The 19,903-nt window shown below is 55.1% G+C and overlaps 8 protein-coding genes across 9 annotated transcripts; 2 read left to right on the top strand and 6 right to left on the bottom strand.

The window, feature by feature from the left end:
- The first annotated feature begins 544 nt into the window (after positions 1 to 544).
- PV07_11250 (uncharacterized protein) lies at positions 545 to 2,432 on the top strand. The gene is made up of 2 exons (XM_016398670.1): positions 545 to 856; positions 993 to 2,432. Exons 1-2 carry the CDS (start codon positions 629 to 631, stop codon positions 1,845 to 1,847), a joined length of 1,083 nt encoding a protein of 360 aa, XP_016243232.1. The 5' UTR covers positions 545 to 628; the 3' UTR covers positions 1,848 to 2,432.
- Positions 1,509 to 4,531, bottom strand: PV07_11249 (uncharacterized protein; the record flags this gene model as incomplete). Its single annotated transcript, XM_016398669.1, has 1 exon — positions 1,509 to 4,531. The coding sequence occupies one exon, from the start codon at positions 4,529 to 4,531 to the stop codon at positions 2,354 to 2,356; it is 2,178 nt and encodes a 725-aa protein (XP_016243231.1). The 3' UTR covers positions 1,509 to 2,353.
- A 581-nt stretch (positions 4,532 to 5,112) lies between these two features.
- PV07_11248 (uncharacterized protein) lies at positions 5,113 to 6,058 on the bottom strand. Its single transcript, XM_016398668.1, has one exon. It carries the CDS (start codon positions 5,898 to 5,900, stop codon positions 5,196 to 5,198), a length of 705 nt encoding a protein of 234 aa, XP_016243230.1. The 5' UTR covers positions 5,901 to 6,058; the 3' UTR covers positions 5,113 to 5,195.
- A 399-nt stretch (positions 6,059 to 6,457) lies between these two features.
- On the bottom strand, positions 6,458 to 8,879 carry PV07_11247 (uncharacterized protein). Its single transcript, XM_016398667.1, has one exon. It carries the CDS (start codon positions 8,465 to 8,467, stop codon positions 6,623 to 6,625), a length of 1,845 nt encoding a protein of 614 aa, XP_016243229.1. The 5' UTR covers positions 8,468 to 8,879; the 3' UTR covers positions 6,458 to 6,622.
- A 3,973-nt stretch (positions 8,880 to 12,852) lies between these two features.
- On the bottom strand, positions 12,853 to 14,740 carry PV07_11246 (uncharacterized protein; the record flags this gene model as incomplete). The annotated part of the gene is made up of 2 exons (XM_016398666.1): positions 12,853 to 13,163; positions 13,228 to 14,740. The coding sequence occupies 2 exons, from the start codon at positions 14,738 to 14,740 to the stop codon at positions 12,853 to 12,855; spliced, it is 1,824 nt and encodes a 607-aa protein (XP_016243228.1).
- Positions 14,741 to 15,172: 432 nt separating this feature from the next.
- Positions 15,173 to 16,000, bottom strand: PV07_11245 (uncharacterized protein). Its single transcript, XM_016398665.1, has one exon. It carries the CDS (start codon positions 15,903 to 15,905, stop codon positions 15,543 to 15,545), a length of 363 nt encoding a protein of 120 aa, XP_016243227.1. The 5' UTR covers positions 15,906 to 16,000; the 3' UTR covers positions 15,173 to 15,542.
- A 181-nt stretch (positions 16,001 to 16,181) lies between these two features.
- On the top strand, positions 16,182 to 18,322 carry PV07_11244 (uncharacterized protein). Its single transcript, XM_016398664.1, has one exon. It carries the CDS (start codon positions 16,405 to 16,407, stop codon positions 17,545 to 17,547), a length of 1,143 nt encoding a protein of 380 aa, XP_016243226.1. The 5' UTR covers positions 16,182 to 16,404; the 3' UTR covers positions 17,548 to 18,322.
- Positions 17,590 to 19,899, bottom strand: PV07_11243. Of its 2 annotated transcripts, XM_016398662.1 has the most exons (5): positions 19,736 to 19,899; positions 19,402 to 19,669; positions 18,485 to 19,318; positions 17,995 to 18,429; positions 17,590 to 17,927 (listed from the first exon to the last, which is right to left on the bottom strand). In XM_016398662.1, exons 2-4 carry the CDS (start codon positions 19,432 to 19,434, stop codon positions 18,304 to 18,306), a joined length of 993 nt encoding a protein of 330 aa, XP_016243224.1. In that variant the 5' UTR covers positions 19,435 to 19,669; positions 19,736 to 19,899; the 3' UTR covers positions 17,590 to 17,927; positions 17,995 to 18,303. The 2 variants fall into 2 exon arrangements, with proteins under 2 accessions (XP_016243224.1, XP_016243225.1); XM_016398663.1 differs by lacking the exon at positions 19,736 to 19,899 and having other exon boundaries at positions 19,402 to 19,728.
- Between the last annotated feature and the right edge of the window lie 4 nt (positions 19,900 to 19,903).

Below are 19,903 nucleotides of genomic sequence, written 5' to 3'. Positions count from 1 at the left end.
GTCAGCCTAGAATCCCTGCGAATCCAGTCTCAAGGGACTTTTCTCGTCTCATGACATTGAAGTGGGGGGAAGGACCAGACGCGGCAGTGGAGAGTCGGAGATAAGGAAGCCTTCGCCACGCAAGTCATGGGCTAATCGATTGGTTCTGACCTGCAATTATCCTGAGGTCGGACTGGAACAGGCCTGCATGAGGCCATTGAGGCAGAGAGAGCTGCGGTGCGAGAGGGGACAGAGTGTGGGGGGGGATGATGGCACCAGGCAAGGCTGAGTGGGCTAAGTCGGCTGCTAAGCCAGGACTGTTCTACCTCCGGCACGCTCCGACAGCAGCAAAACTTAAAGCTCCGCCCTCGCCGGCTTTGTGTCGGGGGCGGGGTCGAGAACTAGGTTTGTTTAGGAATAGTGCCAGCGCATAATGCTCCCCCCACTCCCCTCCTCCGTCCATGCTCAACAGCCTTGTCAACGACCTCGAGAGACTGACCGACTTCATGTCCCTTCTCCCTCAAGTAGAGTTGAAGGTCCTGCATTCTCCCTGCGTCGGGCTCTTGCTATATCTCCTTGCCCGCCTTGAATTTTTTTTGCCTGGTAGAATTAATCATATCTCGTCTCATCTTAGAAAGGTCGGAAAACCATGCATGTCCGCAACGACAGACCGTCTCATGATCGACGCAACCACGGAGACAGGGACCAGAGCAAACTGCTCAAGCGCGAGATCGTTGCCGGCCACATATTCTACCTCCCCGAAAAGAAGGAGATCAGTCACTCGTCGCTGCAGAGTTGCTTGATCGCCCCCAAATGCTTCGGGCACCCGGTCCTGATGCTCACCGTCGAGCATACCGACGAGGTCAAATTCCTGATCGTACTTCCTCCCTCTCTTCTTCTCATCCCTTCTCCCTTTCCCCCGATTCCCCGAGAGACTGCCACCCTGCAGGTCTACATCGAGAGGATATGTGTTTCTCAGAGGGAAGCTAACTGCCAAATCATTGCGGCCCAAGATCACGTCGTTTCGCGAAAAGGGCCTCGACGAACGCATCAAAGATCCCGTCCTGCGCCGGAACTACCTCCCCATCCACCCCAGCCCACCCCACCAAGAGGCCGACTTCATCACCCTCTACCTCTCCGGTTCCGAGCAGCTGGAGAAGATGTCGTGGGTCAACGCCGCCAACGAGCTCACGGCCGACTGGCGCATCCTCAGGCCCTTCAAACTCAACGGGAAGGGGCCCGTCTGTCTCAAGAAAGCATCCCGCAGGGCCTTGCTCCAGTACATGGCCGCTCGAAACTTTGGCTCCAGATCACAGACAGTGGCAATGCCTCCGGCCATGTCGGCTGGACCGCAGAAGCTGCTCCTCCTCCCCACGCCTCCGTCCTCGCCCGTGCCGTACCAAGGAGGTCTGCCTACGTACGTCGACGTGGCATGCCGCTCGACAGTCAATGTTCGGCGTCCAGATCCGTATACACCGCCGTCTCCTCCCCGTGGTCTCCCCCGCCCCCCTCGCGCGAATCCCACCCCGCTATGGCCTCCAGGCCGTTTGACATATCCTCCCACCCCTCGCTTACCGGACTCGTACCCTGACCTGACCGATGCCGAGGAAGATCGCCCCAGGTTCTTCGCACCAAGACCCCGCCACGCGTATGAGAGGGCGCCCTTGCTACCCACAGCAACACGGATGACAACAGGGATGCCGCCTTCTACAACGCGGGCACGAGTGTCCGGCGGCGGCCGCGGCCACTGCTGTGTTTTCCTTCTCATTGTCACCCTGCTGCTCGTCGTATGTGTTCTGTATAACACATGCGACCTCGTCGGCAGGAGCAAGGGGATCCATTGCTCGGTGCCACTTGATGGAATCTGAGACGGAGCCGGGGGTCCATCATCGACGACATTTATTCGAGTCTGGCTGGGGGTGCGCGTGCCCACGGGCGGCGAGGGATTCTCTCCATACCCTCCTCCGCTGTGAGTCTGGGCAGGTACAGCATCCGGAGGACCTAGCCCGAGCCCCCAAGGGAGGCCCGAGATGGGATGTAAATAAATACCTTGGCGAGGTTTCCGGTCTGTACTCCTTGAGGATTGCAAGGCATGGGTGTGGCACGCCTTCTCTGGGAGAGGGAAATCGGGCATCCGCGGGAGTGTTCGATTGGTGGGCGCGCATGTCGTTGAATCGAGCAACGAGACACTCCAAGATACTTTACAGTCACACAAAGGCCTCTGCGAACCGAGCAAGAGCAAGTGGAGGGTTTGTAAAGGAGGATCCGCCCCCCATTCGACGTCGGGCAAGAATGACAATTTCTGCGAGATTGAGGAGAAAAAGGCTTTGAAAAGCGTCCTGCCACTTTCTATCTCATTCTTCAAACCCTCTACTTAGAAATGAGGGATATACCTTGACCAGTCCACGGTCTTGTAGACGCCGACCGGAACCCTTCGGAGGCTAAGGAATGACTCAACGACAAGGTAGCACCGGCTGAAGAGATAGAACAATGCAAAGGCCGACATGAGTAGAATCATAATGCCGTCGTCCACGCGTGCGAGGAATTGCCAGACGCGTTTGGGGATGAAAGCAGGGCATTCCCACCAGAAAGTCAGCGGCGGAGTTCTGTCGCCTGGTAAACGCCAACACCATCGCAAGACGGGGATTGCGATTGGCACCGCCACCACGGCCGCGGATATCCTCCACAGCATCCTCTCCGCCGGGGTGGGAAACTCCTGGTCCCACAGGGCCAGGTGTACCGAACCGTAGACACAGCTGATGCCGGCGATGCAGAACATGACTCTGCCGGCCCGACTGTCGGAATAGTCGAGGTCGATTCCGGCCTGGCCGAAGTTCTTGCACCGTTGCCCAACCACGTAGCCCAAGTACACGTCATGCATCGGATGTTGGAGCTCTTTCAACGAGACGAATTGAGGTTCAGGCGCCGCTTCCGACTTGGGGTTTCCCTGAGAGGCCTTCGACCGCTGCGCAATGGCTCGGCCAGCACGGTCCCATCGGGTATGATCCTTTTGGGAGAGTTCGAATTTTATTCGGTAGAGCTGAAGCCAGGCTCGTGTGGTAAACTGCTCTCTCATTTCTGGTGGTAGTATGCAATGGAGACTAGGGTTTCGCTGGTCTTCAAAACAGGTGAGATCGAGGTAGCCGGAGTCGATGGCAGCAGGACCAACACCGGTGCCGAGACTCTGTCCACTGTGAAGTGTCAGGACGGCTTCAACGTTTTCGGGAGGCCGTATCGAGAATACGCTGCGACATGTCTCCTCTTTTCCATGATCCTGAAGCCCCGGCAATTGGGTATCTTGATGTTGATTCAACGGTGATCGATCACAACAACTAGGTCGTGCAGAGCCGTCAGAATCCCTGATGCCGTTGGAGAGTACCGTCGCCTCAGGATCTGCACTGTTTGCAATGTTGTCGGCTTGGGTGATGTTCTCTTGTCCTGTCTTGAGCTTCGTGCGGTCAAATACCAAAAAAGCAGATTCATGCGCCATCGAGAAGATGGCGTGGCGAGAAATTCGGTGATCCCCATCTGATCCGACTCTTGTCTGACTCGTCTTTTGGGTGGCCATCGAAGCATGGGGACCAGAAACTACGCACCCGCCGAGTTCCGTGAACTCGCGGCGCAGAAAGTGGGTGAGCATCAAGGCAAGCTGGTCTCTGAACGGCTCGGAATTCAACACCGTCGCGTCGCGAATATCCAAAGGTTTGTAAAACCAGACCCCGTACATCAATAATGCGCAGGCTGCGTGGACGAGAACGTGAATCTCGAGGGCAGTGACCGGATACTGCAACACAGCTCTCGTGACCGACTGAAAAATGGTCCACAAGACTTGGGTGAGCACCAAGGCTTTGGCTAGGGTGTCAGCTTTGCTCTTGTCTCGGATCGTAGTCTCTGAGACGGTGAAGTGAGTCCAGGACGTCGCGCGAGCCAACAGAAGGATTCCTTCTGGCATCAAGGTAACGAATCGGACATTGTCATAGATATCCGAGACGTCCAACGTGATGCCACCCATCACGGCATAGAAGCCAAATGTCAGTGAAAATGGAGAAGGCCCTGGGTCCAACTTGGGAGGTTGCTCCGGATCGATGCGCCGCCTTTCCTCGGAGGCTGGCAGGAAGAATTGAGCTGAGGATCGCCAGATTTTGAACCACCGCCGGAAGCGTCTTCTGGTTGCCGACTCTGGGGTCAGACCACCGCTTCTTAATTTTTCCAATTCAGCGCAGACGAAGCGGGCCTGGTGCAGCTGCAGCCAAGCACAGAAGAGCACAAATTCGGGAGCGACGATGGCTATGAACACCCACTTCGCCTTTCTCCAGAATTGTCTTCTGGGGTGCTCGCCATGGGGAGGTATATTCAAGTGGATTGCAGAATACACACACAGAGACAGTGTAAACAAGGAGCTATATATGATGCTCCAAGTCCCTCGGGTGTCAGGTTCGTCCACCCAGTGTGAAGCATAGCGAGTGTCAGATTTTGTCTGGTTGCTGGAAGATGCAGCCAGCCCGAAGCGTGATTGAAGCAAAAGGGCAAGTGCAGATGTGCAAAGCAACATGGCGGAAACTGGTAACTGCTGAAGAGACGAGGCTGAAGACCATTTTGTTCTGATATCCCTCAACCTAGCCTTATGGATACCCCCTTGCGGCCATCCAACTCTGCTGGTTGGGATTGTACGTCCTCGACGCCGTTCGCAAAATCCGAAAGAAGGTCGAGAAGACGTACAAAAGAGGAGGAAAGAAAGCTGGAATTACAACCAAGCCACGCACAGCCCGCGCAGGTTGTTCGAGGCTTGGAAGCCAAGTACCATCCCAAAATCCTCGCCTGTGTTAGTGGGGGGTGGCTGTGTCATTATGCCTGAAGTTCAAGCAAGTCGCCAAGTCCCCGGGACTAGGCGTTAAGGCTTGTTGTAGTCGAGATCCAAATGGCATGAACAGCCAGCGAGTTAGCAAAGCAGAAATGATATGGCGCTGGAAGGAAGACCTCGTAGTTTGACGGCCATGGTAAATTTCCAGCTTGGGTCAATAGTATACACTATCGAATCAAGATTTGCAGCCTCATTGCTACGACACAACAAGGATCGAGGTGAAAGAAGGAAAAGAAGGGACAAAGAAGTAAATCCTCATTTTGAAGTAGTGGCTCGTAACATCTCACAGAGGAGAGCAGAGGAAGGCCAGCCCCTGCCGCGTCGCCCGGAAACCGCCCGGAAAGCCACCCTCCGTCTATGGCGCCACCTTCACCCCGAGCGCCTCACAAGCCTTCTTCCAATACGCGATTCGGCCGTCGTCCACGGTCGTCTGCACGCAGCCGGTGATGAACGCCGCCTGCCAGTTCTGCTGGCCGCCCTGCCTGACCTGCTGCTTCTGCGCATCCGTGCAGTGCGTGCCGTAGTACCACGCCGCGGCCGCGAAGGAGTACTGGTCCGGCTGCACGAGGGCGAGGACCTGGTCGGCCTGGGCGCCGCTCAAGCTGGACCCCGTCCCGATGGCGACGACCTTGGGCTTGAGCTCGGGGATCGAGTTGGCGTACTGCTGCACAAAGGTCGGCGACATCATGGTTCTCGTCCCCTGGCCCGGCTGGCCGGGAGCCGGGAAGTGATTGCGGTTGAATTTGAACTCTCCGCTCTCGTACGCCATCCAGGAGAGCAGCGCGGCTTGTTCCTCGGCGGTGTTGACGTTGTACTTGGCAAAGCCGTCGACGATAGCTTGGACGACGGAGAGGGAAGACACGGCGCATTCGCTGGGGTAGGTGGCGCCGGCGCATGTGTTTGAGCTGGGAGCGATGTACAGGAGTTGGCGAACAGGGTCGGGAGCGGCCGCGGTGTTGGAAGTGTCGCGGTGGCTCAGAGGATGGGGGAGAGGGGGCGAAGTCGCCAGGGCAATGGATGCTGTTGCGGCAAGCGAGAGGAGTCGGATCAAGGATATCATCTTGACTGAAGTTGAGGTTGCAGAGCTTCTCCTGTTGGTACTGGTAGCGGTGCAAGAATATGAGAGTGTGTTGAATTGACAAGGCGACCAAGGACGTTGTCTGGCAGGATAGCTTTCAGATACAAAATATTTGCTGGCAGGAGAGCAAGCACAGGAGAACAAAGCCGACAAAAATAAACCAAGAGTGAAAGAACGACGTCAAAGAAACGTGGCCGTCGTGACAAGGACAATGGATACAGGGCGCTTACCATCATACGAACGAACAAAGCGGACACAGCATCTCGCGTACGACTCACGAGGCTCAAAGGGCCTGCACTTGAGCCGTGTTGAGTGGCTGTATGGGCACGACGAGAAGACAAAGAGATTCCTGGTGCCGCCCTCCATGTGCACGAGATGGACGCCCACTGCCGCCGAGAAGTGGTTGAGAGGCGTGAGAGGCGACGTCGGGTTTCAAACAAGGCTGACATCGAGTGTTTCATCTCGGAACCAATTACATGTCACCCCTCGGCCGAGGCTGTACAACACTCAATACAAGTGTGAAAGAAAGGAAATTCCATTGCTTTTCTCCTTTTCCCAAGACCTAGAGGGGTATCATTATGTCCATCACATTTGTCCTGACCTCAAGAACGTCCCTTCAACCATGAGTAGCAACCGATAACGCCGTCACCTTGGTTGACCATAACCCCACTGTGTCAAGCAGCAAACACCTTTTATCGACAGGCCTACTCATCATCGTCTTCGGCCTCGGCATCAACGTCCGACATGGCAACCTCTTCTTGATCGTCCCTGATAAATCTTCTGCTCCTTCTCTGCCCTCGGGAACGGCGACTGGGCTGGGCAGGCTCAAAGCCCACGAGCCAGAACTCCCCTTTCCTCCTCCCTTCTCTCACAACACCCTCGTTGATAGCCCATTCCTTCAGATCGTCATCGACCTTTTCGTCTTTGGTCTTCAGATGGTCCCTCTCAAAGTGTCTACCAACATGTTCCATCCTTTCATCCCAGCCGCGAGACTCTTTGCCCTCGACAAACTTCTTCCCACAAAATCCGCAGTTGGTCTTTTGAGGACCTTTTCGGCGGTCAACCCAACAGCGTGCGCGGATGACATCAAGCTCCTTCTCGAAGTTGTCTCGCTCTTTCTTCGACACACCCTGCTCGCCTGTTTTACTTCCGGCCCAGGGGGCATGCATGCGGCGACAGTGCTGGGTGAAAAGATCCTTGCGATTGAAGTCATTGAATCCCCGATGCTGAGTTCGCGCTGTTTCCGGCGAGCAAGTGCCCATGTCGCACCGGTAGTAGCCAAGTTGGAGATGCTGAGAGTTGACGTGTCGTTTCCATTCGTTCTTGTTGCCGAACGAGGCATAGCAGCCGAAGTGGTGGAAAGCGCACGGAAAGTGCTTCGAGTCCGATTCATCCTTCTTGACCGCCGGGGGCTTTTTCTTGTTCTTGGACCGCGAGCTACCACTGTCGAGCGTGTCGCGGGTATGGGTCTGTTTCTGTACGCGGGCTCTTGGGTCAATGACAGATCTTGGACGTCGTGGTTCACGCAGAGAGTGGCGTCTGGTGGTGCCGGACTGCCGGTGGATGGTATTCCTTCTGGGGAGGAAGTCGGGATCGTTGTCGGTCTCGGGCATGTCGGAATCCTCCTCTTCACCTTTAATTATATCGTCGTCGTGGACGGATTGATCAAGCCCTGAGTCGGGTGGGCTAACGAGTTGCTCCGAGAGCTCGATCTCTACGGGAAAGTTGATCTTGGAGTGAAAAGCCTCCTTTGCGTCGAGATGCTCGTCATCGTGTTCTGGTTCTGGATCCGGCGTGACCTGGAGATCTCTCATGCTGGGGACAGTGTGGCTGGCCGGGATAGGTGTGGAAGGATGAGGGGACATGAAAAGCGGTTGCGAAGTCCAACCGTGGCCCGCGACCGATGCTTGCACTGTAGGGGCGACGTAGATTTCCAGGGGTGAGTGAGAAAAGGGTACGTTGAGCGAGCTCCGAACTGCTTCTGGACTGCAAGCATACTCGCTCATTGACGAGTCGCTGTTGCTGGAGAGAGCGAACCCCCAAGGGTCGGTTGGGGAGGGATGACGCAGATGGCGGTAATGATCAATGTCGCGACGGTCGGGGTCGAAGCCATCCAGTTGAGGGAGGGCTCTGTCACCAGTTTCCCACAAAGGCGGGTGGCTGAAGCCCTGGGCGGCCGGGTCGTAGGAGGCACAGGAATGTTGCAATCCCCCCGGTCTCTGGTACTGGGCACTTAGGTCATGCGGCGACAAGGACCCAAGTAACGGATTGATGGAGTGAAAGTCTCCGTGGTGGTACCAGTATTGAATGGGAGTGCCGTGGTCGTCGGGATCTTCATACATATACTCTGGGCCCTCGCTCCCGAGCAAATCCTGATAGAGTGAGTAACGGTGCATCATGCGCCCAGCCAGAAGACTAGTGGTAGGTCTGCTGCAGACTGCAAGGTCCAGTGTACGGGGAAGTGCTTGCGTGATGTTCCACTGACAGTAACGGTGGCACTGACAGGCAGAAGAAGAGAGGATGGGGGAGGAAGAGAGTTCATGAAGCATCGGTATCAGGGACGAGCTTCTGGAGTATATGAATAAGACCACATGTGGGTGGGCCACCCTCGCAGTCTTTCGACCTGATAAACCAAAAGTTATCAAGCGAGCAGAAAGGGGGGGCCAGCAAGAGCATCACGGAATGGGAGAGGATTGCATTTGACACGAGCGTGCGCCATCGACATGGTCTGGAGGGTGGAGGGCAGGGAGGAACCTTCGGCGGCTGGCCAGTCAGAGCCAGGGCAGGCTCCCTGCTAGGACTCGCAGAGCCGCATGTTAGCCCTCTTCCCGATGGAGTCGACTCCCAAGTGACTTAGCCAGGGCGATCAGAGAGGCGTGCTCGAGGCCTACTGGCCTAGAGTGTCACCATGTCAATGGCCAGAGGACCAAGACGGACTGGACGGCGCCCGCGCCATTGGCTGGTTGGGCCCAACCGGTCTGTCTCGGTACCCACCGCCAAAGGCTGCCTTCTTAGACGCCTCGCATACGCTGCCCTGCTGCCCAAATCCCAAAGAGAGAAGACCGAATCTGTGCAACTCAGCGGCCACTGCCACCACCATTTTCTGGCGGCGAGGCGCCTGCGGTCCTTTGTGGCCGCTTTCACTCTTGGTGGAGTGGGAGTCTTTGGCCCCCCCTGCATGGCCCCGTCACGGCCACAAACCTCACGAACCACAGGCGAAACACCATCCAGGGCTTTCTCACCGTTTGGTTGGGCAGACTCATCGTGTTGTAGAATTGCCTCTGGGCTTTGGGGGAGGAGCTCGGTTAGGCCACAGCTGAACACCCTTGAGCGAAAATTTTACAAAGCTCGTCCCTATTCGGGTAATCGCTTTCTCATTCAGTGCGCGAGAGCAGGGGGGACAGCACCTCGATTGGGAGGGGACCAGACACATCATGGTTAAGCGACAGATCTGGATTCTGAGGAGGTCGCTGGGACTTAGACGAGGGTATGGCCGAAGGAAGGATGTCGGGGTGTGGCTCCGCTCGTATCCAGCAGACGACAGAAGTTCTTTGGCTCAGACAGGAGGGAGGGAACCCGGGGAGGAGGGTCAACCACCTCGCAGGGTCGGCACGATGGGGGCATCGGGGTGGACGAAACGGCAAGCCGGGGACCAACAAGGTTGGAGGGAAACTTGAAGCGGCCAGCCACGGGCTCGAAGCTCCAGAGAAACGCCCAAACCCAAAAGGTGCCCAGAGATGCAGGGGTGCATGGCTAAGAATACCACCATGTCTTGACGGACACGAGATATGGCGCAACGGCCTTGACAATTGGACAATCCGTGTGAAGGTGGTTTTGTGGTTATTTGATTTCGGAGAGACTTCTCACTGGTTGATTCCCCCTTTCCCTGCCAGAAACTGAAAGTGTACTATCAGTGTAGAAGGAACTGCGGGCGACGTGTCACCGCCCGCTCCCCAGCTCGATGATGAAGGACGGGCAGGCAAGCGAGTGAAACTAGACCTAACTTGCGATGGTAAAGGCGAGAAAAGGCGACAGAGCGGATTTCGAACATGGATCAAGGGAGGGTCCACAGAGACCTAAAAAGCGCGTCAGAGAGAGACGGAGCAAACAAGAGGGCCTGTGATGCGCATTGTCCTTGCCAGCGAGTCAAAGTGTTGGGATATGCAGGGGTTGAGTGTTCAGTGTCCATAGGTTGAGGAGGGTAACGATGAAGGCATCTCGAGGAGCTAGACACGTAGCTTCGTGACTAAGGGCCTTGAAGGATTGGGGGCGGATCGCCATTCAGGACGGGCGGCGCAAGAGCCAGGACGCAGGACCGATCTTGCCGGTTCGATGTGAATTCGAAGCATCTGACGAGAGGATGTGTGCCTTGTCCGAGACGGAATTTGCCAGCACGCCGAAGGAGTGCGCCATGCACGAAAGCGAAAGCTCAAAGTGGCCGAGTCGTATGACAGCCGACGGATTAGGAGGGTGGCAAATATCAAAAGAGAAGGAGGAAAATGTGCAAGGACAAAAGTGCAGGCAAGCGACTGAATTGTTGGGTTTGGGTGTAGGCCAGTGGGTCTGGAGAGAGTCGACCACTCGCCTGCGGGGCCCTTGTAGTAGTAGTAGTTCAATCCTGGTCCTTGCCCTGGTGGTTGTCCAGATAGGCATGAACGAGTGCTGGGTACGGAGGACGAGAGGACGAGAGGACTGTGCTCGGAGCTGCACTATCGGGACGCCTAGATGGATGGCTCGATGTGGTCCCCAGATGCACCGAACCAGCATCACAAAGACAGAGGCAACGGCAGCAGCGGAGAGAGCAACCAGAGGCACCCGCCCAAGACCAAGATGGAGCCACCTCACACCCCCTCCCTTCCCTCTGCTGTTTGCGGTCCAGATCCCTATTAGCTCCCTTCACTTAGGTACCGCTGCCTAGCTAACTGGTTAAGGGAGCCCCCATGACGTCCAAAGTCCTCCAACCACACACCGAAGACCCCGGAGAGGAGGCCCTTTGATTGTGTCCTTGAGTTGCCCGTTGGACAAGTACTGCTCCGTTACTTCGCGTGGCCGCCAAAACCAAAGCAAACAGGCATGAAAGTCAGTGGACCAATGCCCCGTGGGTCTCGGTCCGGATCATGGCGTCCCTTCCTGCCTTCCCCTTTGCTTTTCTTCTGGGTCTGGCATCCACCTAGAAGCCTAGAAGTGGCCGGGTCGGGGTGGGTGGATAGGGATAGGGATAGGGATAGGGCACAGTGCACACTGCTCCCCTCCCTTACAATTGATTTTGCCTGTCTGGGCAGTTTTCGCAACATCAACGCCCCGGATCTGCCGCCCAGCAAGCCAACTCAAACAACTAGTTGAGAGGCTAAAAGTCTTTGGTCTGGTGGCCTTGGAGCTGCACTGCATGGGATGCAACTAAAACACTCTTGGACTCTTGTCGCCCATGATCGACAACGCAAAGCACGAAATCTGTACGAGTTTCTCTCCCGTATTCTCTGCTCGCGCCAGCCACTTTCGAGCCAATCTCGCCCCCCAACCCCCCCCCCCCCCCAACCCTAGCATTGAACCTTTCTCACTACTCGCTGATCTTCTCCTCGTGCTGCGCTCCAGCCATGGTGGGTTGTCTCATGTTGTTTTGCTCGTCCTCATGGTCTCATCAAACCGACAGTGACAATTCCTGGCGTCCACTTCAAGAATGCCCTCCTCCACCCTCGATTGCTCGGATGCTGCAGGACTAGCGTCTCGCCTTCACGCTCGCCTACAGCAATTGGTAGCGACTCCAATCGTCTGGCCTTGTCTCCATTGCTCGAACTAGTCGGCTGCTCTCCAGGCGCCTCTCTTTCAGACCTCGGACCAGCCATCCGCCGTCGCTGCTCTCTCTTTCGCTCTCTGATTGACCAGCTACCATGCAAGACACTGTGCATTATTGTGGTGGCGTCTCCGTCTCTCGGTGCAAACAACAAAGAAATGAGGAAAAGGGTGGTGTGATCCCCCTACTCTGACCTGGCTGCGACTATCAATGCCCGGACACTGTTAGCCTGGAATTCCAATTCCCATGTTCCTAGTTATCCGCACCCTGGTCCTCAGCTCTTCCGGGCATGGCGGGATGAAGATGGAGCGAGTATTTGGCGTTGGCGTGGCCGAGAACTCGACGCTTCCGCAACCCGTGGCGTCGCCCAACCTTTCGCTTGCTATTTCCCAAGCTCAAGCCCATCACTATTCTTGTTCCTCGTCACAAGTTTGCTAATGGAGCTTAGTCAAAGATCTCTCCTCGATGCCCACGTGGTTGCCCTTGTCTAGTTGGAAGCCTCTTTCGCCCTCCCCCAGAGCCTAGGCGGCCCTGCTCCTCCAGCCAGCCACCCAAGAATGGATCCAACATGTCTATCCTCCTCCTGGACAACGCTCGCTTCGCGCCTTCAAAACCCCATCGTGGGATTGCACTAAAAAGCAGCTGGATTCTGACCGGGGTGCATCATATTATTCGCTGTTCATCCACAGCCCAAAGTTTTTACGTCAATGTCTTCACCTCGCCAAGAGAATAAGCCAGGGAGACTTGTTCTCATCACCTCCTGTCGTGCTCCAATCCAGTTCGGCTTGCATGGCTGCTTTGGATCAACAGCTTCCTTGCCTTCCCCAATTTGAGCCTCATGGCGTTTCGCTCTGCGTAATCTGTCTCATGCAGCTTCCCGTTCGAGCTGTGCTCTTGCTGTGTTTTGCAGGCCTACCCTAGTAATCCAGACTCAACCGGGTCCAGATTATGTCCAGGCTTCTTCCCCGACATACGCCTATCTGGTCGAAGCCGGAGCCGGTTCTGGTGGCGACCACAACTACTCCTCTCATTGCGCACCGTGGGTTTGTTTTTTTGCAGCCATAAGAACCGCTGCGCAACATGATGCCTGTTTCATCCTCGAGTCGCCAACTGCTTGTATCCTTGATAGCTGACTGTTTTCCCTTATCGGGAAATTTCGCGCACTCTGACCCTCATCCCACCACCATCATACCAGTCGTAGTCTTCCCTAGCTCTTGGCTCGTGCCTCTCAATCACTGTCACTTCATCCCCGGGCCTCAAGATTCCAGACCCCGACAGCTCGTCTTCCCGGGATCGGGACCGCGACTTTCGGCGTCGGCCTCTACGGGGACGACCTTGCCGACACTCCTCCTCGCCAAGTTCAGGTTGCCCCATGTATCCCAAGGACGACGAACGAAGAGGTGGTGGGCTAGGCGCATGAACCTCTTGATGACCATCCTCTTCCTGGCTTTCGTCTGTGATTGACCAGTTAGCAACCAGATGGCTACACGAGAGCGACTTGTAAGTGTATACGCTTACCCTCATGCTCGTGTATCATATGCCTCCCATGGCGCAAACCGCGCTGCGCAGATCTGGATCGCAAACGTAGGTGTCTGTGGCGGTCAGTTTCATGATCATTCTCCGAATCATCAACGCTCCGCGAGCGCTGTGTGACATGGTGAACAGGCACAGACGCGTATCTGCTCCGCAAGGATGTCGGTCCACGTTGAGGCGAATATCCCACTCGTGGGCGATCATGCGGTGTTCCCCAAAAGTAGTGTGGTTGTCTTGCTCTGTGATCTTCGATTGGTGGTGTCCCAACAAAGGGATCCGAGTACTGTCTTCTGAGAATTCTTGGACCTGGTGTCGGCTGTCTCGAGCGTGATCGTAGTCTCTTAGCAGTCTCATCTTCATATTTCCTGTCTTTGAAACCGTCTTCAAAGTGCTGCCTCCGTCCTCCACGTTCTCCGTCGAAGAAGATGCGCTCCCCGACAGGGGACAGGTGGAGTCGCCGGGTGTGCCTGATCAAGCTTTTGTCTGCAGTTTCACGACGCCGATACATTCGCCTTCCGCTGGTGTATGGCTCTTCTTCGAGGCTCGACGAGTTCGAGTCGGTATAGGGTTCATTGTCGTAGTCAATTAGCTTGGGACGGCCTCTTGATCGAGCTCGACTTCGTGATCGGTGTCTTTGTGACTTGTATGTTGAGGAGCTTCGCCGCGGGAGGGCACGCGAATGGTGACGCCGTGGCCTGGGCGATTGGACGCTGTCTGAACTATCATCATCTTCACTGTCGGTGGCCTCCTCTCTACATTTTCGACAGATTGTTTTACCTGGAAGTTGTCCTGGTTGGATGGGATGCTTGTAGTGATAGCGCGCAGATCGATAACGCCCGCATATTTCACACTTGTACCTCGAATCCGCCGGAGTGACTATCGGGCCCTGGGGCGTGACCTGAGGTCTGTAAGGTTGAGTCTGTGCCGACGCTGTGTTTTCGGGTATGCCCGGTGGTAGATTTGATGGGATAGCCATGAATGACTGAGATTGAGATGCAAATGGCACTGGGGGTGGTGGGAAAAGTGTCGGGGGCTGAGGTCCCATTGGGTGAGGCGGGAATGGCCCGATTGGAAAAATTCCTGGTGGAATAGGAGCAGGGATGAATTGGGTCTGGGGATTCACTGCACACTCGTGGCCGTGGGCATTGTCTCGGGAGTCTGATTGATTTTGACCATGATGGGGAGGAAGTAGGTACATGTTGACCGGTTGCGGTTGAGCGTGAGAGGTAGGAGCCATTGGGGGAGCGGGATGAGAGCCTGAAGCCGCGGGAGGATCGGGCGAGGTGGGCGCAGGCAGAGCAAGCGGACCGTCAGTCGCAGTGACGCACTGAACGTGGTGATTCTGACGCGAGTCCCTAGATGAGAAGAGTGAGCGAGTGCTTCGGCGGAGCAATGCCTGGGAAAGAAGCTCCTTCGCAGAGGGTATATTTGACTTTTCTCTGACGAAGTAAGCACGACCGTCTGCGCCGCGCTCAATCCAGGTTGAACGGGCCCTCATCGTGAGGGGAGTTAGCGATGAAATGCTGTGGTCGTGTTGGCGAGAGGATGTGACTGTGAGCTCATGGGGCAGGTACTCACTAACCTTGGAGGAGCGTTGGTTTGGTCAACGAACCCAAAGTAAGCGTCGTAGGAAGGGTAGTAGGTGCGTGAATTGCCAGGCATACAGTAATAAGAGCCGTATGGTGCCTGCCACATGGTGGTCCGGTAGAATCGAGACTCGGATCAAGGTGACGGAGGTCGAGGTCAAGGTCGAGGTCGACGGCAGCAGTCAGCTCTACATATTCCACAATGTCCTTGAAAACGCCATGGCAAGTCGAGACAGATCAGGTTGGTGAGTTCATGTCCAGAGCAATCATGATCAGGTAAGAGGACTATGTTCTCACTAAAGGTAAGAATGAGAATGAACAGAAGGCGAGAAAACCACCCTCGGTCAGCCTGGTGGACGGAACAAAAGCGACATAGCTCAGAATTCACAGAATTCACTCTCCTCCCGCGTTGAGTTGCTGTCACAACTGTCTTTGCATGATTGCCACAGGAGCATGGGAAGTGAAGAAGGCGGCCTGCTGCCTCAGATCCTTTTTGTGAGTTTCAAACGGACGTCCTCCTTCATCCCTCTATCCTTTCTCCTCGCCCAAAGCACCCGAGTCACATGAGGAAGATTTCGATACCAAGAGCAAGCAAGAAAGAAGGTACTTTTGTTGTCTGGGGGTCTTCGGGTTTGTTTTTCCCCCAGTTCAGCTGGTGCTCAAACGGTCGATTGCAGGCAGAGGTGTAGAGGGACAAGCCCATTTCGACTCTCTTCAATGGATCAAAGCAAATGATCCTTGACATGGAACCTCGAATGTCGTCGCCTGAAACCTTGGAAACTCCGTTGCGCGTAGCCTCTGATCCGAGCCTTGTCGTCGTTTAGCGTGCCAAGCTGACTGGAGGGTTTCCAGGACTGTGATCGATGGTTGGGTTTTCTCCATGCCCTTCATCGAAATCAAGATGGATATGCCCGAATCCCGAAAAGGTAGACAGCGGGATAAAACACTCTGTACTCGGTAGATGTCAGAGCCAAGTCCAGAGGCTTGGGGAGAGGAGGGCGCTTCTGGTGCTTCAAACTCAGCGTCGTCATCTTGCAGTTGGGAAACCAATTGCCGATTAGGTCGCGACCGATGCATTCATTATCTTACGCCTCTTGTATCTTTTGGCTCTCAACATCCATTTTCACGCGTCGACCCCTTAACAGGCACAATTACACATAAATCGATCTGCGCGCGAAAGATTATTTACGCATCTGAGATTATACAGGTGGAGGCTACGAGTACCTGGGAACCAAGAGGAACCCAAGGCGCTTTACTGGAATAGGCTGCGTGAGGAGGACTCGCGGAGGCTAGCCACGAAAACTGCAGTTGAACACTATTATTGGCGGAGACATGAATTCTTGCTTGTTGAGCCTCCATAAAGACAGCAGGCAACTATTTTGCGGAATCTGCTAACTCACCTCGCATTGCTCGTGTGAATTCTAACGTATGATATACAACCTGATTCTCAAGCCCAACTAGTGGAATCTACTCCTCAAATGTTCTGGTGAAGTGAGCTTGTCGCGGAGCACTGGGGACAAATGATCTTTCATTGAAACTCTGGTCACTTCGAACCTCCGTTCCTAAACAACTCACCATGCCACCGTTCAGCAAGGCCGACACAACTGTCTACCGCAAGGATGTCGCTTCAGGCGGCCGAATCCTCTCTGCCGCAGAGCGCGAGAGACTCCTGCAACGATATCTCCCTACACCGCCCTCAGAGCCTACGCAGGAAGATTCACAACCGCCCAACCCCTCCCAACGCCCAAAATCCAAGGGCCACAGGCGAAGAGTGCGGCCTTTCCTCAAGTCGAAGCTGCATTTCCTCGTCTTCTTCCTCATTCAACTCGTCTTTGGCATATACATTCGCCTGCGCCAGATCTACCACGCCACAGTCTACCGCCTGCTGGGCGTCAGGCACCACCACCACCGCACCCCAGAGTACATTCAGAAAGATGTCAAGAACCTCGACCGCATACCTGAGCACCTCAGTGTGATCTTGAAGTTCAAGTCAGAGGAAGATGGCGGACTAGAAGCACTGATGGATGAGGTCGCCGAGCTCTGTGCTTGGTCCGCAGCTGCTGGGATCCCGCTGCTGAGTGTCTACGAAAAGTCGGGGATATTGAAGACATACATGGCGTCTTTGCAAGACTTGGTGAAGCAGAAGCTCTCGTCGTATTTCGGCCCTCCCCCCGCGGCGCCGTCTTTGAGGGTGTTTGCTCCCAATCATCCCTCCATGAACCCGTCTCGGACACCTTCACCGCAAATACCAGCACAATCCGTGGCCGATGGAGTCTACGCCTCAAACGCAGACATGCGGCCGTCCCACCTGGACCTTCTCCTCCTGTCCGCCACAGACGGGCGAGACACGCTGGTCGACCTGACCAGGACACTGGCCGAGATGGCCCAAGCTCAAAAGCTACGTCCCAAGGACATCACCTCCAATCTCATCAACACGGAAATCAGCGCGACGACCGCGATCCCGGACTCGAGGCTGGCGAGCGGCGACAAACCGGCTGGGAAAGAGGTCGGTGCGGGAGAACCAGATCTGGTCATCGTCTTCGGACCGGTGGTGAAGCTGGACGGCTATCCACCCTGGCAGATCCGGCTCAGCGAGATCTTCTGCGTGGGCGACTCTGGCGGCGACGTCTCTGGCAGCGGCAGCACGAGGGTCGAGTACCAAGCCTTCCTCAGGGCGCTGTGGAAATACGCCGGTGCAAATTTCAACTTTGGAAGATGACAGAAGCTACGCAGACAGGATAATCGATGACCAGGAACCGTACAAGGCTTCTTGAAGCTCTTCGAAAACCGAATGCTATACAGCGAGAATAGATACCCCGTACGGAAAATATTGAAACTCGCTAATCCCCCTTGATGGTGACTTATACAAGCTCTGTGGGTGCTTTCACCGTCCGAGAACCCTGATGACCCGTGCAATACACCTTCGACCCACACGCATGATCATGCGGCGTCCAAACCCAAAGAAAACGGAGATGAAGACCTTTTGCCTCTAAATTATTCCTTCCAACTGCAGTAATCAGGGAAAGCAACCAGCGCGATAGAGGGTATATCGAAGTAACCATATGAAAGATCGATGGTGATCAGGATGATGATACACATCTATCAGGGGGTTAGCCCATGCCTCTCCCGTGCAACAGCGCCGCAGGTTTGCGTTTCTCAAACTCACTATGACTTGTTTGTTGCCTGGAGACGTGCTCGAGATTGAAATCTGGACATTGTCCTGGCATGTTGAAGGCGAGGATGAGCGCTGCTGTGAGCGCGATGTGCCTCGCCTTTGAGGCTCCAAAAATTCCCTGAGATACGCAACGCTTCCAGTCCCTAGTCCTTGCACAGGCTCTTTCACGGCACTGAAGCTCCTGGACAGTCTGGCAATGACGCAGAACACGACTTTGTGCAATCCAGCACATCCGTAGCAAACTACAGCCTCCAACTCCATGCTTCAGGAGAATGAAACACTATCATATCCTGTGAAAATTTAGTCATCGTAATCATCATCATAGCCAGTATAAGTTTCCCACATCTCATCGTTTCTATTTGTGTGGACAAGTGAATGCATTACGCGCTCGTACGTCCACATTGTGACGGCTGATGCTGGCGCGGCCTGCGTATCAAAGTCAGCACGTGGTGGCAGATCCTGTACGAGAGAAACCACTCGCCTTGATCAAGCTGACAGTCAGTCCTCGGTACCAGCCTCGATAACCTTCCTTCATCCAGATGGTCGCAAGTGCACGGAAAACCCCCGTATATTCGGGAATATTCGTGTGGATGTATCTGCTTCTGGTCGGCCCCTGCACTTGCAGTCTCTTTCTGACCAGATCCAGCGGGAAAACGGCAGTCTTTGCAAAGACACTGGCAAACACGCCAGCAGTGGCATCGCCGGAGCCGAAGGGTAATGTTTTGCCTCCGATATATTGATGGAGGAATTCATAGCTCATGAAGAAGAGGCCCATGTAAGGGACGATCTGGCCCAGCGCAGCACTCAGGCCTCGAAAGAAACCACTGGGCCCCTCACGTCGGATGATGTCTTGGACAGAATTGGCGAGTCCTGAATAGATCTTCTCCGGCCCCTGTGCAGCAAATCGTGTCCGTAGAAGATCTAACGGATAAGTAATTGAAGTTGCGGCAGCGCCGGCGCCAGCACCACTGATGAAAGACTCGATCGATGGTGGCGCACGCGTTGGAAGCATAGCCTGAGCTTGAGTGATGGAGCGATAGGCGGTAAATTGGACGCCGCCATAAGTGATATACATGACTTCAGCGGGGATGTTCCCCTTCCACAAGGCGCGGACACCCTCATCTCTTACGATTGCACGCAGAGTGGAAAAGACGCCCTTGTAAATTGGGCCTTTGATGCCATCGCAAGATAGTGGGTCGGAGAGCGAATGCGGCTGAAGCTGGAGTCGAATCTTGACAACGTCTAACGGAGCGATGACGAATCTGGACACGAGGCCTGCGATACCACCAGCTATAACGACTTGCTGTCTCGTGCCCTGGTGCAAGAGAGAAAAGATAAGCAAACTACACAACCGAAGAACAGGCCCCTGAGCACAAAGGACACATTGCTTGGACTTACCTCGTCCTTGAGACGCTCGATCTCCGCCGACATGCGCCCTAGACTGGCTACATGCAAGCCGCTCTACAGCGGGGAGGAAGTTGCAGATGACAGACTCCGGTGGTTGTGGAAGAGGATTCAAGGAAAAAGGGCACAGAGCGATGACATCGTTTAGGCGATTATCAAGTAGTCGTTTCCCGTGTCACCGGCCGCTTTTCGTGGTTGGGGGAGCTTTTTGGCGAGCAGCGTTGAGCACGTGAGTTCGCGTGTCTTTCCAATGCAGCCTGCACTGTGCTCAGTTGAGTGTTAGTTACGACACTGCCAGTCTTGCCATGGTGGATTCTGGGGGTACGACCTAGAATGACATCCGAATTTGGTCCATTAGTCAAGCAGAAAGTACCATTTGAGTGCCGGGCTCATCAATTCGCTGTTGCGGGAGGGTCGATGTGAAGGGTGGGGGGTTGTTGGAGCCTTGTGAAGGATGGATTTGGAGCGCGTCATGAGTTCTTTTGGCCTGCCACAC

Source organism: Cladophialophora immunda (assembly GCF_000835495.1).
Source record: "Cladophialophora immunda strain CBS 83496 unplaced genomic scaffold supercont1.7, whole genome shotgun sequence".
In the NCBI taxonomy this organism is placed as follows: domain Eukaryota; kingdom Fungi; phylum Ascomycota; class Eurotiomycetes; order Chaetothyriales; family Herpotrichiellaceae; genus Cladophialophora; species Cladophialophora immunda.
This window is presented reverse-complemented; position numbering and strand designations above follow the sequence as displayed.